Source organism: Xenopus laevis, chromosome 9_10S (genome assembly GCF_017654675.1).
Source record: "Xenopus laevis strain J_2021 chromosome 9_10S, Xenopus_laevis_v10.1, whole genome shotgun sequence".
Classification (NCBI taxonomy): domain Eukaryota; kingdom Metazoa; phylum Chordata; class Amphibia; order Anura; family Pipidae; genus Xenopus; species Xenopus laevis.
In genome coordinates this window covers 6,658,246-6,678,968 of record NC_054388.1, presented here as the reverse complement: position 1 = coordinate 6,678,968, position 20,723 = coordinate 6,658,246, and the positions used below count along the sequence as shown (strand labels likewise).

The 20,723-nt window shown below is 42.0% G+C and overlaps 1 protein-coding gene and 1 long non-coding RNA gene across 6 annotated transcripts in view; one reads left to right on the top strand and one right to left on the bottom strand.

Moving 5' to 3' along the window:
* The window catches only part of LOC108702569, a 144,392-nt gene extending 138,732 nt beyond the window's left edge, over positions 1-5,660 (top strand). For all 3 annotated transcript variants that reach the window (XR_001933309.2, XR_005964810.1, XR_005964809.1), the window contains exons 4-5: positions 2,568-2,718; positions 4,869-5,660. This is a non-coding gene — a long non-coding RNA (uncharacterized LOC108702569). The remainder of the gene's footprint in view (positions 1-2,567; positions 2,719-4,868) is intronic.
* Positions 1-20,723, bottom strand: part of LOC108702568 (acid-sensing ion channel 2) — a 245,866-nt gene that overhangs the window by 25,687 nt on the left and 199,456 nt on the right. For all 3 annotated transcript variants that reach the window (XM_018238120.2, XM_041579224.1, XM_041579225.1), the window contains one exon: positions 5,636-5,763. In XM_018238120.2, the coding sequence (XP_018093609.1) occupies positions 5,636-5,763 (128 nt within the window). The remainder of the gene's footprint in view (positions 1-5,635; positions 5,764-20,723) is intronic.

Sequence of the window (20,723 nt, the reverse complement as noted above, 5' to 3'; positions counted from 1 at the left end):
AGGTAATGTTGGCTCCTGGTCTGTAGAAGTCTTTAGAGGAGATTAAGTCTAAAGCAACTGGATGTTGAATTGAAGAAGCTGCTTGATAAAGGATTGAAAGGTTTGATGAAAAATCTCACTCATTTTAGACTGGTGGTTATCCGACTTTTCCAGTCCCCCTTGAAGGTCCAACCTTTGGCCAGACACCCCAGTTCATGAAAAGGTTACAGGTATATGAAAACATTGATGTTTCAGTCATACAGCCATAAAAAATCTAGGACCCTAAATTTATACTTAACCTTAATCTAATTCTGAGCTTTATGGTGTATCTAGTTGAGCAAATGGCCACCTAAGGTTTTGTGGTACCACATGCCTACTGCACAGTCTTTTTGGGTGCAATTCCATGATCAGCTTCCCCCACTTGGTTGTTCACTGGAGACCCTCATGAATAGCCTAGCATTTTACCAATGGTATCTGTCATCCGGAAATTCAGAAAGCTCCGAATTATGGGAATGGCGACTCCTATAGACTCCATTTTCATCAAATAAGTCTAATTTTTAAATATGATTTCCTTATTCTCTGTAATAATAAAACAGTACAGGTATGTGACCTGTTATCCAGAATGCTCAGGACCTGTAGTTTTATGGATAATGGATCTTTCCATAATTTGGATCTTCATACCTTAAGTCTACCAGAAAACATTAAATTGACCCAATAGGCTGGTGTTGATTCCAATAAAGATTAATAATATTTTAGTTGGGATCAGGTATAAGCTACTGTTTTATTACTACAGAGAAAAAAGAAATCAATTTAACAAAAATTGGATTATTTAGATAAAATGAAATCTATGGGAGACGGCTGTTCTATAATTCAGAGCTTTCTGGATAACTGATCCCATACCTGTACTTTGTACAACTATGATATAATTAATCCTTATTTGAGACAAAAACAATCCTATTGGGTTAAACAAATATTTCAATCATTTTTTAGTAGACTTAAGGGATGGAGATCCATATTATGGAAATACCTCTTATCCAGAAAACCCCAGGTCATTTTGGATAACAAGTCTGATACCTACCCTTCCTTTCTTCTTTTTCTCTTTAATTCTTTCTTCCCTTCTATTTTTATTATTGGGTAAGACAACTTGTCAAGTGGTTTCACCAAAATTCATTGATTAGCGGTGTTGGCAAGAGCATGATGACAGGGTAGTGTGTCTCTCTCGGAGACAATCAGGAAAGGATCAATAAAACCTGTCTGAAAGCCGGCCATTTGTACAGATCCAACGCCAATTTCATTTTTGCAGTTAATGGGATATAAAGTGCAAAGAGTTGTGCTCACTGTCACTTTGATAAACCCTTTGATGCTGAAGGAGAGATGAAACGATGTTTAAAAAGAGAGCGCACTTAGCACTCTGCCAGAGACAGTAGCAAAGCAGAGACAGCAGAGCCGCATGTTGTGTGAGCAGAGAGTAAAGTGTTAGGCGTGAAGCTAACTCTGAAATATGGCGCATTATATCAACTCAATTGCCCATAATGGGTTTGGATATTGGGTAGCAAAGTGGATAGCTGGTGATTACTGCACTTTCTCACAATTGGGGCCTATTACTGGTTTCCCGTCAGTTGGCTTTTCCTGCAGTCTGACAGTAACAGCGGCAAAATTCTTTTGACTCGTATAAGCAAACAGGACTGTATATGAGACATTAAAGGGATACAGTCATGGGAAAAACATTTTTTTTTCCCAAAATGAATCGTTTAATAGTGCTGCTCCAGCAGAATTCTGCACTGAAATCCATTTCTCAAAAGAGCAAACAGACTTTTTTAAATTCAATTTTGAAATCTGACATGGGGCTAGACATATTGTCAATTTCCCAGCTGCCCCAAGTCATGTGACTTGTGCTCTGATAAACTTCAATCACTCTTTACTGCAAGTTGGAGTGATATCACCCCCTCCCCCAGTAGCCAAACAAAAGAACAATGGGAAGGTAACCAGATTACAGCTCCCTAACACAAGATAACAGCTGCCTGGTAGATCTAAGAACGACACTCAATAGTAAAATCCAGGTCCCACTGAGACACATTCAGTTACATTGAGAAGGAAAAACAGCAGCCTGCCAGAACGCATTTCTCTCCTAAAGTGCAGGCACAAGTCACATGACCAGGGGCAGCTGGGAAATTGACACAATGTCTAGCCCCATGTCAGATTTCAAAATTGAATATAAAAAAATCAGTTTGTTCTTTTGAGAAATGGATTTCAGTGCAGAATTCTGCTGGAGCAGCACTATTAACTGATGCGTTTTGAAAAAAACATGTTTTCTGATGACAGGTTCCCTTTAAACCTGTTGACACGATGCACTGCACCTATATATATATGGGCGCTGCCAACTTGCATGACAAATTGCTCTATGTTGGTAACAAGACAAGAGCTTGGTTTTCCCCAGGGCCCCACAGTGGCCCTCTTTAGCCACAAATTCCCTTTATAAAATGTAAAATGTTATTTTTTTGATATTAAAAGTATTTGCAGCTGATGTATCCAACTTGAGGCCATTCAGCTCTCTCAATCCACTGACCTTGATTTCTGTCTCTCTGTAGGTTAGAAGGTCGGAGAAGGAGACTGGCACCGCGGGTGACCAGCAAAGCAGCTGATATATGCACGAGGCACAGCAGAGGGAGAGACACTACGGCTAATGAGGGATGAAATGAGACTTTGCTGTAAATAGCCAGGGCAGGAGGCAAACAGAAGGTAAGCCATGTAGGTAGTGATTCATTATACGTAATGATGGCAAGTCCTACCAGTTCCAGAGATCTTGGTGCTCATCAGTTATTTCAGATGTTTACTGATGTTGTTTGTACCTTCACCCAGTATCTACTCCCAATCATCTTCCAGTTGTTGCTTTTATCATCCTCTTTGCATTCCCCCACCAATCTGAGCTCCCCCTGCCTGTCTATTTGCTCTCAGTCTGTTTTCATTGACCCTGTATGTTGGCACTCCACTTTATAACCTGCAACAGCTTCACCAGAACTTTCCTCCCTCTTCCATTACTGATCCTATGGGGTCACACTTGCTTAGGTGTTACTTTTGGTCATGTGCACCAAGTAGTGAAAAGCACAAGCTGGAGAGGAAACCTATAAAAATACAATTGGACCACTATCCATAATGGGCAATGGCAGGCCACCTTGGTTGTGAAAGCTTCAAATAAGTAGCTGTGCTTAAAAGTGACAACTATTCAATAGATTCTGTAAACCACTACCCTGTACAGTGTTAAGCCAAGTTAATTAATTCTAAACACAAAACTCAACACAACTCCAGGCTATAAATGATTTGGACTCCTACACGTATGTTGATGCTACAGCTATTCCCTGATTATGCGTTCCATTGATAAACATTAATAATTACAACCCCTCTTCTGGTTTCCTTATTGATTACCCATTATATAAATGATGTCAATAAGGGCTGCCCTAGAGCACGATCATTAAAGAGTGAAAGCTTGATGGGACCATGATACAGACAGCTCTATAACCCAGATGAGTAAAGACCACATTGGGCTGTTGTTGCAGTAGTCCTTGCAGTGCAGAAGCAAACACGTATGAGCATTGCTTAACGTGACCATAGGCATATGATAGAGGTGCAGTTGGGGAGAATTCAAGGGGCATCTAAACACTAATGCGTTGGGAAAAATAGATATAAATGCCCCTTGTTTATGTTCCCTTAGGGCAGTGGTCCCCAACCAGTGGCTCATGAGCAACATGTTAATCACCAACCTTTTGCCTGTTGCTCCCAGTGGCCTCAAAGCAGGTGCTTATTTTTCAATTCCTGGTTTGAAGGAAAGCTTTAATTGTATAAAAACCACGTGTCCCTGCTGTAGGCTGCCAGTCCACATAGGGGCTACCACAGCCCATCTTTGGCACTCCCGGAGACTTTTTTCATGCTTGTGTTGCTCCCAAACTCTTGAACGTTGCTCATGGATAAAAAAGTTGGGGACCCCTGCCTTAGAGTAATACAGTCCATATAGTGGACATCGTGTACAACAATGCAACCTGGGTACCAGAGCAGAAATATAAAATAATATATAGGGCAAGACAATATTACTCACAGAATTTGGCAAGTTTCTTGACTTAGCCTTTCAATCCCCCACAGGATCTCTTTCAGAAGACAAGAAAGTGACCCTAGGGTAAAATCCATGGTTTCCAAAGCAAATGTATAAAACACCCCCAGATTCTGCCAGTGGTTAATGTACTAGTCTCAAGGTGCACGTTTACACCAAACTAACAGACATAAAGGCAACAGAAAATTAAAGCTCAGATCAAAAACAAGAGCATTAATAAAAGGGAGACATAGAAGAGACAAACACAACAAATAGGAAGATTGATGGAGAGGAAAGACCATGACTATGGCTAAATCATAAACCAAAAACAACTGGAAAGGATGATGGAAGGCCAGAGAGAAGTAATTCCAGTATGTGACCTATACACCAGGGCCCTTCTTGAAGGTTTAGGCTTTGGTCATGGCCCCCATTAGATCACGCAAGATTGGAACATATTGATGTATCAGTTATTCAGTCTTGGTTAAAAGAATATCAAGAGTAGCAAATACATATTGACCCCTGAACTTCAAGCTGAGTTTTTAGGCTTATCTATACAAGCAAATGATTATTCTCCCCAATCCTCACCCTAGCCTTCAGCCGGAGACCCCCCACTGCCACTGCTCAAAGAACCCCCAACCCCTAGTAGAGGGCAACCCCACATTTTGAAAAAAATGAATTAAGCAAGGTGAGAAAATATTCTGTTATAGTGACACGTACATGTGATTATGCATCACCAAAGGGATTGGCATTAATAGGACTCATTCGTTTAAATACTCTGTAGCCATATCATTTCATTTCTGTTGTTTAGGGTGAAAGAAAAAAAGTTGGGGACATCAGAAGCGGAAGAGAAGACACAAGGTGATACAAATGGAAAACAGGTGAAACTTGTGAATTTCGTGAACGTGCAGCCAAAAATCATATTGCTGCCTGGAGCGCCCCACCGACTGATGCTTGGAGGGACACAGGCTGGATATACTGTATTTGGAACCAGGGAAATCCTTTTATTTTGTTTGAATTAAACCAACCCCAACGTATCAATGAGACAAGCAGGAGAATTCTGCACTGACATTAGCAGGAACGCGTATAAGGTCCCTCCAGCCTGCGCCTCCGTTTTCCAGCAAGCAAATCCATCAGAGATAGACGTCTCTCATTTGTTTGCAGACCATTTGCACACAGAATGGCCAACTGGCACCTAAATATGGATGAGCCCGAGCTCTCCTGCTGTTGGAACTGGGCAGTGATTGAGTTTCAGGTTTTTTATTATCTTTTCACCCATTCTGTGGATTATGGATCAGGGTGCCCAGTCTTTGCCTACCTGAAAATCCAGTGATAGGAATGAGAATAATGTCTCATTATCCTGAAGCCTGGTCAATAGGGATTGTGGGGGCGGAATTATTGGTCTAGGGCACAAATGTACTATCTAAATCGAATGCAAACCTCCTAATGTTGTCATCATGACCTCAATGCCCACTTTATCAGACAAGAGCATATTAACAAGACAAAAAGGAGAAGAAAGATGTGCTAAGAGCATATGAACAAGACAACAAGAAGAAGAAAGACGTTCCATCTACTTACTCTCTGCTCCTGAGTTGCCACGAAGGTCTGGAACCCGGGGGCCACTCCAAACCCCAACTCCTGAATGAAAGGTGGTTCCGACTGGCTGTGAATTTGCACTTTGACTCCTGCTTCAAATGTGGTTTCCTCTGTTGGAAGAAGAGAAATAAGAAGTAAAGAATGGGAAACTGCAACACTGCAAAGACAATGAGCATTAGGTTATTATTCTAGGAAATCATTTATGGTCTTTCTGGTGGGGGGAACCACTGCTGCCTCCCTTCTGTGCGTGACTTACCCATTATTTATTTAAGCTGGACTGATGTGAGTATGCAGGGAGTTAAAGGCCACATTAAGAAGGGGGGATCCAGGGAGTTAAAGGCAACATTAAGAAGGTGGGACCCAGCAATAAAACAGGACACACAGAGGTATGGGCTGAAAGTCAGGGATCCAACTTTGGTATCAGTGGGCTGCTGGATCCATAACTAAGGCAATTGTTATACAGGTAGGGGACCTGTTATCCAGAATGCTTGGGACCTGGGGTTTTCAAGAAAAGGGATCTTTCTGTAATTTGGATCTTCATACCTTAAGTCTACTAGAAAATCATGTAAACATTAAATAAACCCAATAGGCTGGTTTTGCTTCCAATAAGGGTTAATTATATCTTAGTTGGGATCAAGTACAAGTTGAAAAATACGTTTTAAATACTTGGATTATTTGGATAAAATGGAGTCTGCAGGAGACAACTTTTCTGTAATTCAGAGCTTTCTGGATAATAGGTTTCCAAATAACAGATCCCATACCTATAGTGTCAAAATCCCCAAAACCATGTCCACTTAAAAACAGCAGAAAATCTATTCCTACCTGACACTTGTAAAATAGTTTCATGGGAATAAAAATGTTTAGTTGAATGTGTGTTTGTATAATTGCTGTAATTTCCAAGGTTTCAAATCTGCTTTATGAATAGATGGCCGGCCAACCAGTCAGTGACTGAGCCTTTGTTTTCAGTTAAGCTTTATTCTTGACGACCGGAAGGCATTTTGGGGAGATTAGTCACCTGAAGTAGAGAAAGTTTCTCGCTGGGTGACTAATCTCTCCATCTGCCACGACCCTAAGTGGCCAAAATTCTAGTTAAGGGTGAAGACACACAGAGCTACTAGTAGCAGCTACTTTTTGTGGCTACAAAATACCCTGCCTCAGACAAAACTGAAAGTTGCCTCTACTTAAACACACATAGTGTCTTGGTAAAGCTAATTATCACTAGTATGTCTATTTTGTAGCCATGCCAAGTAGCTGCTATAGTAGCTCTGTGTGTCTTCATACTTACTTTCCCAGCATTCTCTGTAGAGGTTTCTGGAGACTGGGATAACAGGTATGGGAGAAGGGAGTGATGGTGCCTATAGTAACAGTGGATAATAGTCTCTGGGAAGGGAGTGTGACTGTGGGATAGCAGGTATAGTAGGGAGAGATGGTGCCTATTGTAACGGTGGATAATAGTCTCTGGGAAGGGAGTGTGACTGTGGGATAACAGGTATAGTAGGGAGAGATGGTGCCTATAGTAACAGTGGATAATAGTCTCTGGGAAGGGAGTGTGACTGTGGGATAGCAGGTATAGTAGGGAGAGATGGTGCCTATAGTAACAGTGGATAATAGTCTCTGGGAAGGGAGTGTGACTGTGGGATAGCAGGTATAGTAGGGAGAGATGGTGCCTATAGTAACAGTGGATAATAGTCTCTGGGAAGGGAGTGTGACTGTGGGATAGCAGGTATAGTAGGGAGAGATGGTGCCTATAGTAACAGTGGGATAATAGTCTCTGGGAAGGGAGTGTGACTGTGGGATAGCAGGTATAGTAGGGAGAGATGGTGCCTATAGTAACAGTGGGATATTAGTCTCTGGGAAGGGAGTGTGACTGTGGGATAGCAGGTATAGTAGGGAGAGATGGTGCCTATAGTAACAGTGGGATAATAGTCTCTGGGAAGGGAGTGTGACTGTGGGATAGCAGGTATAGTAGGGAGAGATGGTGCCTATAGTAACAGTGGGATAATAGTCTCTGGGAAGGGAGTGTGACTGTGGGATAGCAGGTATAGTAGGGAGAGATGGTGCCTATAGTAACAGTGGATAATAGTCTCTGGGAAGGGAGTGTGACTGTGGGATAGCAGGTATAGTAGGGAGAGATGGTGTCTATAGTAACAGTGGATAATAGTCTCTGGGAAGGGAGTGTGACTGTGGGATAACAGGTATAGTAGGGAGAGATGGTGCCTATAGTAACAGTGGATAATAGTCTCTGGGAAGGGCGTGTGACTGTGGGATAGCAGTTATAGTAGGGAGAGATGGTGTCTATAGTAACCGTGGGATAATAGTCTCTGGGAAGGGCGTGTGACTGTGGGATAGCAGTTATAGTAGGGAGAGATGGTGTCTATAGTAACCTTGGGATAATAGTCTCTGGGAAAGGAGTGTGGCTGTGGGATAGCAGGTATAGTAGGGAGAGATGGTGTCTATAGTAACAGTGGATAATAGTCTCTGGGAAGGGAGTGTGACTGTGGGATAGCAGTTATAGTAGGGAGAGATGGTGTCTATAGTAACAGTGGATAATAGTCTCTGGGAAAGGAGTGTGACTGTGGGATAGCAGTTATAGTAGGGAGAGATGGTGTCTATAGTAACCGTGGGATAATAGTCTCTGGGAAGGGAGTGTGACTGTGGGATAGCAGTTATAGTAGGGAGAGATGGTGTCTATAGTAACCGTGGGATAATAGTCTCTGGGAAAGGAGTGTGACTGTGGGATAGCAGGTATAGTAGGGAGAGATGGTGCCTATAGTAACAGATGGATAATAACCTGTAGAAATATGCGATCACTGCATTTGCAAGTACTAAACCTTATCTACTTGCCATGTAGAAACAAAGATGAGACAAACAACTTCCCTATTAATCAGCACTGTGTAGCACTAAGTAAACAATTTTATTAACTACTTGGTTTATGAGCAAAAAGAATTGCAATGCAGAGTTAGCTATCAATGCAGTAGAATTTTATTTACCATATGGCAGATCTTCAGACAAGGCGAAAGTACTCATTTACTTCAATACCCTTCCACACTGTTAGTCAGCTGTTAGCACACACATTAAGTGTTAATGTGCTCTTTGTGTAGGCAGCACACACAAGCAACACCTAATATAAAATATTGTTCCTGCTCTGCCTCCAGAAGGTCTTCTGATCCACCTGCCTGCTTGCAAATCTTATTTATGAGAGAGAAAAGCAGCTGTTTCCAACAGAGCAAGAGAGAACACTGCAGATCAGACAAGAAGGGAGGTGGAGAGAGAAAACAGCCCCGGCTCGGTGGAACAGACAGACAGGCGCTGGTACGGGGGAACAGCGTGAGATTTGGAAAGGTGCAATACAGCTATGGATCAAACCCCTGAAGCCTCAGAAGATAACAACTCAGCATTTGTTATAGATTAAAACTAACTTTATACGCACCCCCCATCCAACAGCTGCTCCCCCTCTTTTGGCTCTGACCCTCCTCTTAGTAAAGAAACCAGCATGGAGCTTCTATTAAAAAGATTTGTATGTGTTTTATAAAGAAAGAGAATGCAAACGCTCCGTTCTGTATGAATGCAACAAATGGTTGGGGTCTGTCTGGGTCCTCAATAGGCTATAGGTAAAACAGCTAAAATAATAGGGAAAATAGCTAAAAATACATGGAAACCCCAAACTTGAGATGGTCCATCTGATCAGTAAACATCAACAGATCATAAAGAACATGCAATCCTACTGTAAAGCGATGGAATTTGCCCGTTAGTACAAGTTATTATACTTTGTTATTGTGTTTAGTGGTTCAATTTCCCTCAGTCCAGGGTTGGCCTACCAGAATACCTTCAGATTACCCTGATCCTGGTAAGCTTCAGCCAAGAAGAATTCCCATCAGGTTTTTTAGGTCAATGATGAGGCTATATAAGTTGGGCTTGCCAACCAGATAAACAGGAGATCTTGTAGGACCTGTTGGGCTCCAGCCTAGGAGAATTCCCATCAGTCTTTGCTAATGTTAATCACAGGCCTATATAACCCCTATAGCATCTAACATTATTAGCCCTCTTTGTCTGGACATTCCTTTATTGAGTGATGATTTAGCACTCTCGATTACCAAGGCTGCATCAGTTTCTGTCGCTGCGTGAGGCTTGGTTTCAAGACCACAGTCATGTAATATTCATTGGAAATACATCCACATATGCCATAACTATTCTACTCTACCTCTGACTTGATTTAAAGAAGTAACTCAGAGGAGCTGTGAAACATTTTCAAGATTAGATCGTTTTTCAGCCTTCTTTAGCACCACTTTCAAGAGGCGTTTGAAATTAAAAATTAAAACAAAGCTATGGACCTGGGTTCTTCAGAGTGATGCTATTATGATTGTATTCCTGGTTCATGATGGTTTAGCCTGATAGACTTTTTCTGAGTGTTGCCAGCCTTCAGCATTGCCTAAATTTTGACCAAGAGACTTGGTCTCTGGTCGGTTCTCCAGTCTCAGTTACCTCTCAAGTCTTGACTTCCTTTAGACTGCTGTTGCTCTAGACTAATCACTACCCGATACGGTGTATGATGACCTGGATGAATAAAAACCTTCATAAATATATTTCCACATTATTTCTTAAAATACACTCGTTTCAAGTGTTGACCCAACTGGCATCAATAAGTGATGGTATCACCCAGCGCTTGTTTATAAGGATATATTATTTATACGTGTTGTTGGGTTTAGAACCTCTTATAAGGCGTTTTTGCAACAGAATTTAGCAGCTGAAGTGCCTGCATACTTCTTATTGACTTGAAAGGGAAACTTGGCAGATAGGGAAGGTTGTTTTGACCAGTGATGTTCTCTGTTAGATCACACCAGGTGTCCAAAACGGCATGCGGGCCAGAGCCCTAAAGGTAAACCAACACACAAAAGACTTTGAGAACCTTCTCATGTAGTAGAAAAGATACTTCTTAGTTCAAAGGTACCAGAATGCTCTTCTCTCTCCCTCATCATACGCATTTGTCCCTTGAAGTACAAAGATCTTAAAAACATCTCATCCTTTGCTCATAAACATACACCTGGTCAAGCAAAATAATCCATCTCTACTAGGGAAACATCAAGGATAAATGCCTGGAGCTGCCAAACATACAAAGATCAGGACACATATGTCTTCTCCAAAGCAAACGACTGCACAAGGTTTATGTTTCTGCTAGACAGGTAAATTATGAATTGCAGGCACACGGCATGAACTGGAGACATTTTATTCAGCCAGACTACAGGCCAAGCACAAGAACAAATATCTTTGAAGGAAGAGGTCTGTAGTTAATGATGGGTTTAACTGCTAGGCACAAAAATGCACTCTAGAATAAAGATGTTGGAAGTGGTTCCACCAAGGATTTATTGCAAGTAGGGTCAACAAGGCTGCGGTTAGAAATTATGAAGCCCCTTGCTACTTGGTTGACAGCTCCCTCCAAGGGGGCCCTTGCTATTAGGCCTCTGCCTGCCCAGAACCCCTTTGGACCAGGCTTGAACACACCAACGCTTTTCCTTAATAGTATAGCCAGTGCCAGTGTTGGACTGGCCCACCGGGAAACCAGGAAAACTCCCAGTGGGCCCAGGTGTCAGTGGGCCCTTTGCTTCTAACCATTTAGCCTATTTCATGGTCATTCCCTATTTCTTTATGGGGGAAAAGGCAAAATAATTGAAGAATATAGCAAGTAGATATAAAAGACTAGGAGAATAAAGAGTTTGAGTGAGGAGAGGAGGTATAATAGATTGGAAAGTGGGCCCACAGTCTAAGATTTTCTGATGGGCCCCTGGCATCCCAGTATGAAACTGGCCAGTGCTGCCGCACATTAAAATCCTGCATTTTCTGGCTATTTTAGTTTTAAATAGTCATTATTTATTCATAAGATAAGTATATTAGAAAGTAGACTAGAATAGTCCAGGCAAGGTTAATATACTGTAGCTCCTTATGACTAATCCATTTGCTTGAATTTTTAATATTTCTAACATTCTACAAGCAACAGTAGAATATAGTGATCCAAATCCAAAAAGGCTCCCACAGATGCTGCAAGTCTACAGGGGAAATGTATGTTGTTTTATCGCAAACCTAACGACCTACACGTATTTGCCCAGCAGGATCAGTAAGTCAAAGAGTAGAAACGGACAAATATGATATATAGTGAATAAAGTGCCCCCTCTTGTAAATTATAAGGATATTATAAGGCCGAGTGTTTTTATACAGGTCATGGAACTCCGAGGTGACTTCTAATATCCTCATATTTTGCAACTGGGGGTACTTTATTTATTATACACAAGTTTCAGTGAGTCATGTGACAGAAATAACATCAGAACTCACCGTTTATAACTGATGACATCAGAACTCACTGTTTATAAGGATATAATTTACAAGATATTCATGTTTTTTGTGTATTATAAAGGGTTTACTGCTGGATGTGGCAGATTATAATGATGGATGGTTGGGCCAAAGGTACAGGGATTTCTGAGCTTTGACTGACCCACCAAGCTATAGTTCCCTCCATTCTTTTCCACCCAAAACCCATATCCCCTGCTGTGCATTCCATTGATCTATACAGGTCAGATCATACTTAGGCCTTGTAGCACTTTAATTTCCTTGCCTAGAAAATCTAATTATTTGTGCCCATCAGCTGTTGAAACCTTTGCACCCTCTAAGGCAGATGTTGCCAAATTGTGGAGTCTTTTTAGAGGGGACAGTCTTACCGAGATTTTGGGGTAGTTATTGCTAAAAACTGATCCTGACACCAAATAGCATTTTCAGCTGAAGATTGAAAAGATCTAGAATTGGAAGAATTATTTATAAAATATGCTAAATATAAGTGTGAAGACGTGCTTCTCCGTTAAGCAAGGTCACAGATGTCACCTACCTCTTATCTCCAAAGATGTTGATGGAATATTTTTTCAATGAGCATTTTGGCCACGCCACATTATGCAGCATTGGATATCTGGGACCCACTAGGACAGATACTGCTGCTGCCCAACCACTGGCACATATGCAGATACTCCATGGCCCAAAAAATCCTTCTCACAAGTCTCAGACCCAGAGAATTGACTGAAACCTCTTATAATGCAGTACCCAACTTGCCTAGGTCAGTGGAGACAGAACAGATGAGGGTATATAAGAGATTGTGACTGCCAAGTTGATTCAGGGGAGTTTGGGTTGGATCAGCCCATGAGGATCAGGTTTTGCCAGAGGTTTTCCCAGAACCTATAATACTGATGGTAAGTGCTTTTAGACCAAGAGCATGTTTGATAGCAATAGAGGCAGAGCACAATGCTCTCCATCTTAGGCAGGCAGTTAAGTATAGGGTTCCCACTGAGCCTTGTGCATGCCATTCCATTCACTATCTATTGCAAATGTTGTTCCATGTTGTGGGTCATATAGCTGCAGGAGCAGATAAAACAGACCAAGGCCATTGTGCGCAGAAAACATGGCACTTTGTACCTCGCCAGGTCCAGAGAATTAAAATAGGCCCTGGCATTTCAGGTACACAGAGGCCCAATGAGCCCAGACAGAGGCCCAAACAGCCCCCACCAGCCCACTAAATTCTGACTTTCTATGGCACCTTATAGCAGCCCCTCTGGCATTTGCCAGAACCCACAGATTGCCAGTCTGGGCCTGCACCTCGCCCTCTTTTTAGTACATGAGCCAACATTCGCTGAATTTTCCCAGCAGCAGCAGCATCCAGTGTTTTGTAAAATGAACGAGAAGACGTTTGATAAATGAGTTATTGCTTAGGGAGTAGGTTGGAGTGTGTCCGACACCAAGGCATTATCCCCAGCTCAGCGCAAGACAATGATTCAGGGCTGGCTGATTATACATTCCTAATGAATCGCTTTGTGCTATTTTGGGGCTGGTTTAATTAAATAAGTGTCTGGAAGCTGAGCACATCGGCTTTAGATGGGAACGGGAAAAGTCTGGTTTTGAGATGGTTACTGATGACCATTTTTTAAAATGTAATAACACTCCATTATTAATGAAATTGTGCGTGCCTCACCTATAAACAAAGCCCAAGAAGAGACCCACATCCCCCTCATTCATATTTTCTTGCTTTAGAGGGGACACAAGACTAAGGCACAGACACAAGGGTTAATCTACTAATTGCCAAACTTATTTCAGGCCCCCCTGAAAAGACAAACTTTTAGTCTGGGCCACCCTCACTGCATGAAATGAGTACAGATATTGTATCAGAAACTCAGCCATAGCAACAAGAATATCTAGGACAGAAAATAAATATTCACCCCAAAACTTGACCTACCTGACCTTCAAGTTGGGCTTCTGGTGCTTCTAGAAGAGCAATTAGACATTCTCCCCATTTCTCACCCAAAATGGCCTTCAGTCTTAGTCCCTGTTGCTACTTCTCCAAGCCCCTCTAAATTGGTCAGCCCCACAGTTTGGGAACCAATAGCTTCATCTAAAGCAGGGATCCCCAACCTTTTGAACCCGTGAGCAACATTCAGAAGTAAAAGGAGTTGGGGAGCAACATTAACATTAAAAATATTATTGGGGTGCCAAATAAGTGCTGTGATTGGCCATTTTGCAGCCCCTATGTGGATTGTCAACCTACATTGAGGCTCTTTTTGGCATTACACCTGGATTTTATGCAACCAGAACTTGCCTCCAAGTCAGGAATTTAAAAATAAGCACCTGCTCTGAGGCCACCGAGAGCAACATCCAAGGGGGTGGAGAGCAACATGTTGCTCACGAGCTACTGGTTGGGGATCACTGATCTAAAGTAACCAGCCCAACTTTCCTTGCCTTTTTCCTTTTCTTGCTCATGCTTTTCATGTATTACATTTGGAGGCCCATCTTGTCATTAGGGGATTCCAATTGTGCTTTCATTAGTCCATTACAGTATTCAAAGCATTAGAAGATCTTTAAAGGAGATCTAAATCTTCTATAAAACAAACATTCGGAAGTCCTGTTTACACCCAGCAGGAAGGATCTTCCATGGAGAATCTTCTTGGTCTAGATTCCGAAGAACTGGGGAGAAGTTTTATCAAGCAGTGTAGCTTTGAGAAACCAGCCTTTATGCTGTTAGCTAGACCAAGCTTCCATCTTGCTTTAACATTTTATTATAAGCTTGAGTATGTTGGTTGAAGTAAAAGAGGAAGGTCTATGTGTCATTTACTCAAGGTTATTGGCTGTATGGCAAAGACAAGCCATGCAATGGGATCATCCCACCTGAATGAAAGAGATGGTCTTCTAGAGCCTCTGCCTTAAAGTAAGGCAGAATTACTATTACAGTTCAGTTGATTGTGTTTTATCCAATCATTTTTCATTTTGATTTCTGTAACCTTGACCCCTGACTAGACCCATAGAGCAATAAGTTTATACAAGTCAATCAACGGTGTAAGGCTGAACAATTTTCTTTATATGTCAAAAGAATGTTGTTTCCCATAGGGGACATTAAAGGTAAGGATCTCATAAACCCCATTATATTGGCCGCCAGTGGTGATAAGAGATTCAAGTAGGAAAAAAAAAAGGCCAAAGGTTTCTCCTAAAACCCAATTTAAATATAGCAGAAGGTATTGCAGATTTCAGGAGCAATTATCATGCCTGGCAGAGAGATGGAACCAAATTACAGAAGGCAGACGTCCTCCTCCCTCCACTTCACTTAATCACTTTCTTTTCCCACATCGCTTTATAAGAGCTCAGTTTAGTCTTAGTTACATGCCCTTAACTGATAACCTCTCCGGCACAATACAGCAGTGCGAACAGTGAAAAATATGTATTTCTGGAAGACATGACTTCTCCATTTGTCTAACTCAACATAAAAGGCATTGTACTAAATCACCTGCAGTAAGTTACTGTTAGAAAAGTGGGGGGGGGCTTATTATCCATTTGACATTTATAAGGATGGAAACATGGCACTGCCAACGCAAAGTCAATGTACACATTCATATAATCTTTAATGAGCAGGACCCTCTTCCTCTCCTGCATCGGGCAGTATTTGTCTGCAGTTCTTAAACTAATGAATAATAATATTAAATAAAAATAAATTATATTCAAATAGGTACCACTCAAGGTCAGTCTTAAGCTGGTTTTTCTGGTACCTTCAGTTGAAATGGGATTTGCGAACAGTCGTGAGTGGAAAGTGTCACGGCCGGCACCCAATACCAGAACAAGTGCCAAGCACCCTGGTCTCGGCTCGGCTTCACCAGTAGTGTGACCACCATTGGGCTTCGGGAGGAGCCCTCACCTTACTTGGGTGCCACCTGGACTTAACGAGGGGTGCAAGGCGAGATGTTCTGGCTGGCAAGGGGGCACGGCTGGCAGCAGAGTCTTTTTGGACTGAAAGTCACGGTACAAAGGATTAAGCAGAATCGTAGTCAGGCAGGTAGCAAGGATCGTCAACAGGCAAAAGGGTCAAAACCGGGTGATCACTCAAGGGGTTAAACAATAGAGTAGTCGTAAGCAGGCAAGGTCAGGATCCAGAAGTCAGAATAGTCAAAATAGCCAGGCCGGGGTCAAAACAGGGATCAAACAGGCGCGCGCCCTAACCAACATGGCGCCGGCGTTTGTGGACCATGCGGCGGGTGTCCCCACCACACAGGTATCCTTACAGAAAGTTAGTGGAAGCAAATAGTCATCAGTGGAAGTTTAGCGGCATCTTCTTTTCATGTCCATCAACAAACTGGGCTTTGTCTACAACAAGTAGCAAACCATGATCTTCCAACCTGAGGGCTCTCAAAATGTGTTTGTTGATTCCCATCTTTGAGAATTGTCTTCTGCACTAGACCTACACCCAACATTGATACAGTAGCTACCAAGCTAAATGCAACAGTGTGCCCAGTCACTACACATTTCCTTGTGCACCAAGATGAGGTGAAGACAAGTCCTGGAAGAGTAGGTATCTGGTCAGATCCAAAAATCATGTATTTAGTAGGGTGCTACTTTCTTTTACTTATCCAAAATGGGCTACTAGCAGCCAAAATTGGTACAAACATCTAGCCTGCTTTAGTACAAACAGCATCTTCCGTATCCGTATCAAACCTTCAGTCATCAGTGGGAGGTCAAGCAATTCAACAACAGGTACAGTAGGTGAACTGCAAGCTGTACATTTATATTGTATATACACACAGTGTGTTTGTAGTTGTACATTCCAAATGATCTAAGAACATTTACACAATATAATATGTCCTTGTAATGTTTTTCCTCGCAAGGACCCCATCAGATCTAACCCCTTTGTGTGCATGGCCTATTTGGTGACCCTTCGTCTCTACAAATAATCAACTATCTCCAAGATAGCATTCTTTCTATTATACGTTGTCAAAACAATATCTGCATATGCATGGCCACTTTAGGGCAAAAGTCAATAGTTTACACAATATAATATGTCCTTGTACTTTGATTTATCCCAAGTAGCCTAGTAGATGTTGGTGGTCTCTTTTGCTATGCCCTAATGCAAAACGCCCTTTGTGTGCATGGCCCACCGATGGTCCATCTTTACTACAATTGATTCTATGTCCAAGATAGCAGCCTCTCTGTTGATACAATTTCAGGACTAATATGTTTACTCTTGCCCTCAGGTGGCCATGCATATACAGATATTTTCATATACCCAACAGTCACCTTATACAATTGGTACAGATATAGGGAAATATTGGTGTATCAGTCACTCAGCCATAGCTCCAAGAATATCTAAGACAGCAAATGCATATACACCCCAAACTCGACCTTCAAGTTGGGTTTCAGGTATATCTAGAAGAGTAATTAGACACTCTCCCCAGTTCTCACCCTAAATGACCTCAGGCTTAGTTACCCTTTCTACAGCTTCAAGGATGCTACCCTTGTTACTGCTCTAGGACAGTTATGGAACTACTAGGTTAATCTAGCTGTACAACTTTCCTTGCTTTCTTTCTTTCTATTACATTTGAGGGCCCAGAAAAATCCTCTATAAGACAAACATCAGAAGCCATGTTTATACTCAGGAAGGAATCTCATTAGAGAATTGGTGTTCTGGGGCTAATTCCCTCTTTGCCAAACCCTAAAGCAAATCCCTTTGCCTGCATGGTCCATCTGATGATCCATTTTTATTACAAGATAGTCTTACGGTTGATACAATTTCAGGAGACACAACATGTTTAATCTCGCCTTGACTTGTAATAAGGCCAATTATTTTTCTATGCTGTGTGGCATACAACAATATGTGTGTATATACGGCCAACTTGGGGCAAGAGTCAATAAATGAGACAACAGTTTTCCCCTGACTGTAGCACAACTTATTCCCGATTGAACTGATCACTATTCTTTGCTTACAGTGCAGACTCGCTGCTTATAGTCTTTCAACTGAGTTATTTTATGTTTATTGATCTTTCCGCATGCTACTATTAGCAGCAGATAGGGTTTATTCACGAAACAGAATTATATATCACTAAAGCACAGATCTATTGGCTTTTATCTCGCGGCGGCGATCAATATGTATTCCGAATTTGATTCCCAAAAGAAAGTTTCCATGACTCTTATAAGTTATTACATATATTTATTTTACTTTGAGATAGCTCTCTAGGTTTTGTTATGACATCTCGTCTGTTTGAAGCTCTTTATTATCGAAAAACACCGGGATATTTGGAGACCGTTTTATTTTGGTAGATCTGTCAAGGATTTTGTGATGTTATTGTTAGGACTGAATTTCTAGAGACAGATGTTTTTCTGTTATTGTTCTTCATCCGGTATTAGAGAACTAAAGCTCTGCAAAGTATTATGATGGTACAGCTACAACCAAGGTCAGACTGGGCCAGCAGGACACTGGGAAAAACACTGTGGGCCCCGGCCCTCATGGGCCCCACCAGCCCAGACCTGCTCCCCAAGGTGAGAATGGTGATAATTTGGAGGTCGGGAAGGGCACCCCAGGGACTGCCAGGAGGGCCCTTCATTTTGCAGCCCCAGTGGGCCCCCAAGGCTCCAGTCCGACACACGCTACAGCATATGTTTTTGGCTCTACTATGAGCCCAAGGCCACCGCAGTCTTGGGTCATACAGTTTTAGGGCTGGGATGCTACGGTATAAAATACCTACATACACACACCCATAGTTTTTCTTAGGCTTTATTTCTCCTTTACTCATACAAAATGGACCCAAGCAAGCTCTAGAATTAATACCACCTTCTTGAGGAGGTGGTGCTTCTAGGTTTCTAGTGTTCCACCTACACATAATTGACTTGTATTTAGTGAAAGAGGTCTCAACAAACCAGATGGGACTTATCCCCCAATAGTTTGGGCCCACTTATTACAAAATACACGCATAATCGTATTAAGGAATAAAGATAAAAGGCAATATTTATTAACTACCATGCCACAGATACTTAAAACCATTTAAAATGAATAAATAAACAGCGCTGCGCTGGGTTTAGGGATCCCTTTAACCCCAAATAACCACTTGTAAAGAGGACTCCTCTATGTAAGGTTTGATGGAAATTTGATTATGTTTAGGTGGCTCAACAGCCAGCATTCCAATCAAGCGTTAGTATGTACACATGTAAATCCAATTGTTCATATGAGGGAACGGAAGTGCATCCTTATAATTCACATCCACAAAATGTTGCAGAAAAGAAAGTCCTGGTTATATAACACTGAATAGCGTGCTGCAGCTTTGTAGTAAAGATTACTATCTCCCGCGGATACAATAGTACCCGTGATGGTTTGCGGAGCAGAGCCAGTATATCAGGTTTAATGTCTTTACGGGTAACTGGATTTGCCAGTGTCTACTGTCCCATCCATATATTTACAGCCGCCTATTGCTCTCAGTGGCCAGCTGAGAAGTTGCGGCTTCGTGATACTGCGATCACTGACAGTCACCGTATTGTACCGGCCCAAGTGTAACAGTTGTCCCGGCTATCACCAGACCCGAAAATAAAGGTATACAGACCACATGTCTTTGAGAGTTTTCACCCGATAATTCCGCGTTCCATCAACTGGCAGGAGATCTTCTGTCTGAGCACTTAGGTTCCCAAAGTAGGGGAGCAGGGTATCCCAAATAACTCCGTGTCAGCGCTGTGCCTCGTGAAAGAGGTGCTAATACCATTCATGATATTGTAAACTGTAACATGTGACACAGTTGTGGTGGATGCCATTTTGCAGGCCCCAACTGGAATTCCAAATTTCCAAATTCCAAATTTGTGTGTCTTTTTTGCAGTTAGTCATACATGTGCCTTTGTATGTTCTTTGTATGTGGGTCACAAGACATAATCCCCTTTCAAAAGTCTCAATAACATGGTAAACAGTAGTAAACAAGAAGGAGTTGGTCAATCATAGACAAGACCAGTGTGGGACTGCTGAAGGAGGGGTTCACAGAAGAACCTTTGATAATGGGCCCATTCTCTAAAATAGTTGTCCCTCTCTCTCCACTATATACTCTGAATGTGTCCATTGTTCTTTCTTGAGCTTTCACCTCTTTTTCTTCTTGTGTCCCCAGTTTTAATTGCTTGCCTTTGAATAGGGGAAACTGGGAGGACCAGATGATATAGATGACTTAAGAATGCATCCAAAAAGCCTGTGTTAGTCAGGGCAATAAATATCACTACATAGTTGGGGCAAAATGATCTTCTTGCCTCTTACATAACCTTTTTTGTTACGGGGCCAAGAACCTACAGATAATACCAACCTTTTTTATTTGTGAGCCACATTAAAGTGTAAAAAGAGTTGGAGAGCAACACAAGCATGAATATAAATTTCTGGTGCCAAATAAGGGCTGTGATTGGCTATTTGGTAGCCCCTTTATGGACTGGCAGCCTACAGGAAGATCTGTTTGGCAGTACACCTGGTTTTTATGCAACTGCAAATTGCCTCCAAGCCAGAAATTCAAAAATAAGCACCTGCTTCAAGGTCACTAAAAGCAAAATATGAGGGGTTGGAGGCAACACGTTGCTCATGAGCCATTGGTTGGGGATCACTGCCTTAACCTATTAGATTCCCTATTCCTAACCCTGGCATGGCCCAGTTGTTCTCCAATGTCTGTCTTACCCCCAGCGAGCTCAAAGAAGCCGATCTGATCAAAAAGAATTGTGGTGCACTTTTCCACACCCGCTAAGCCCCTGCCCACATCTGGTGAGACACCCCCAATTG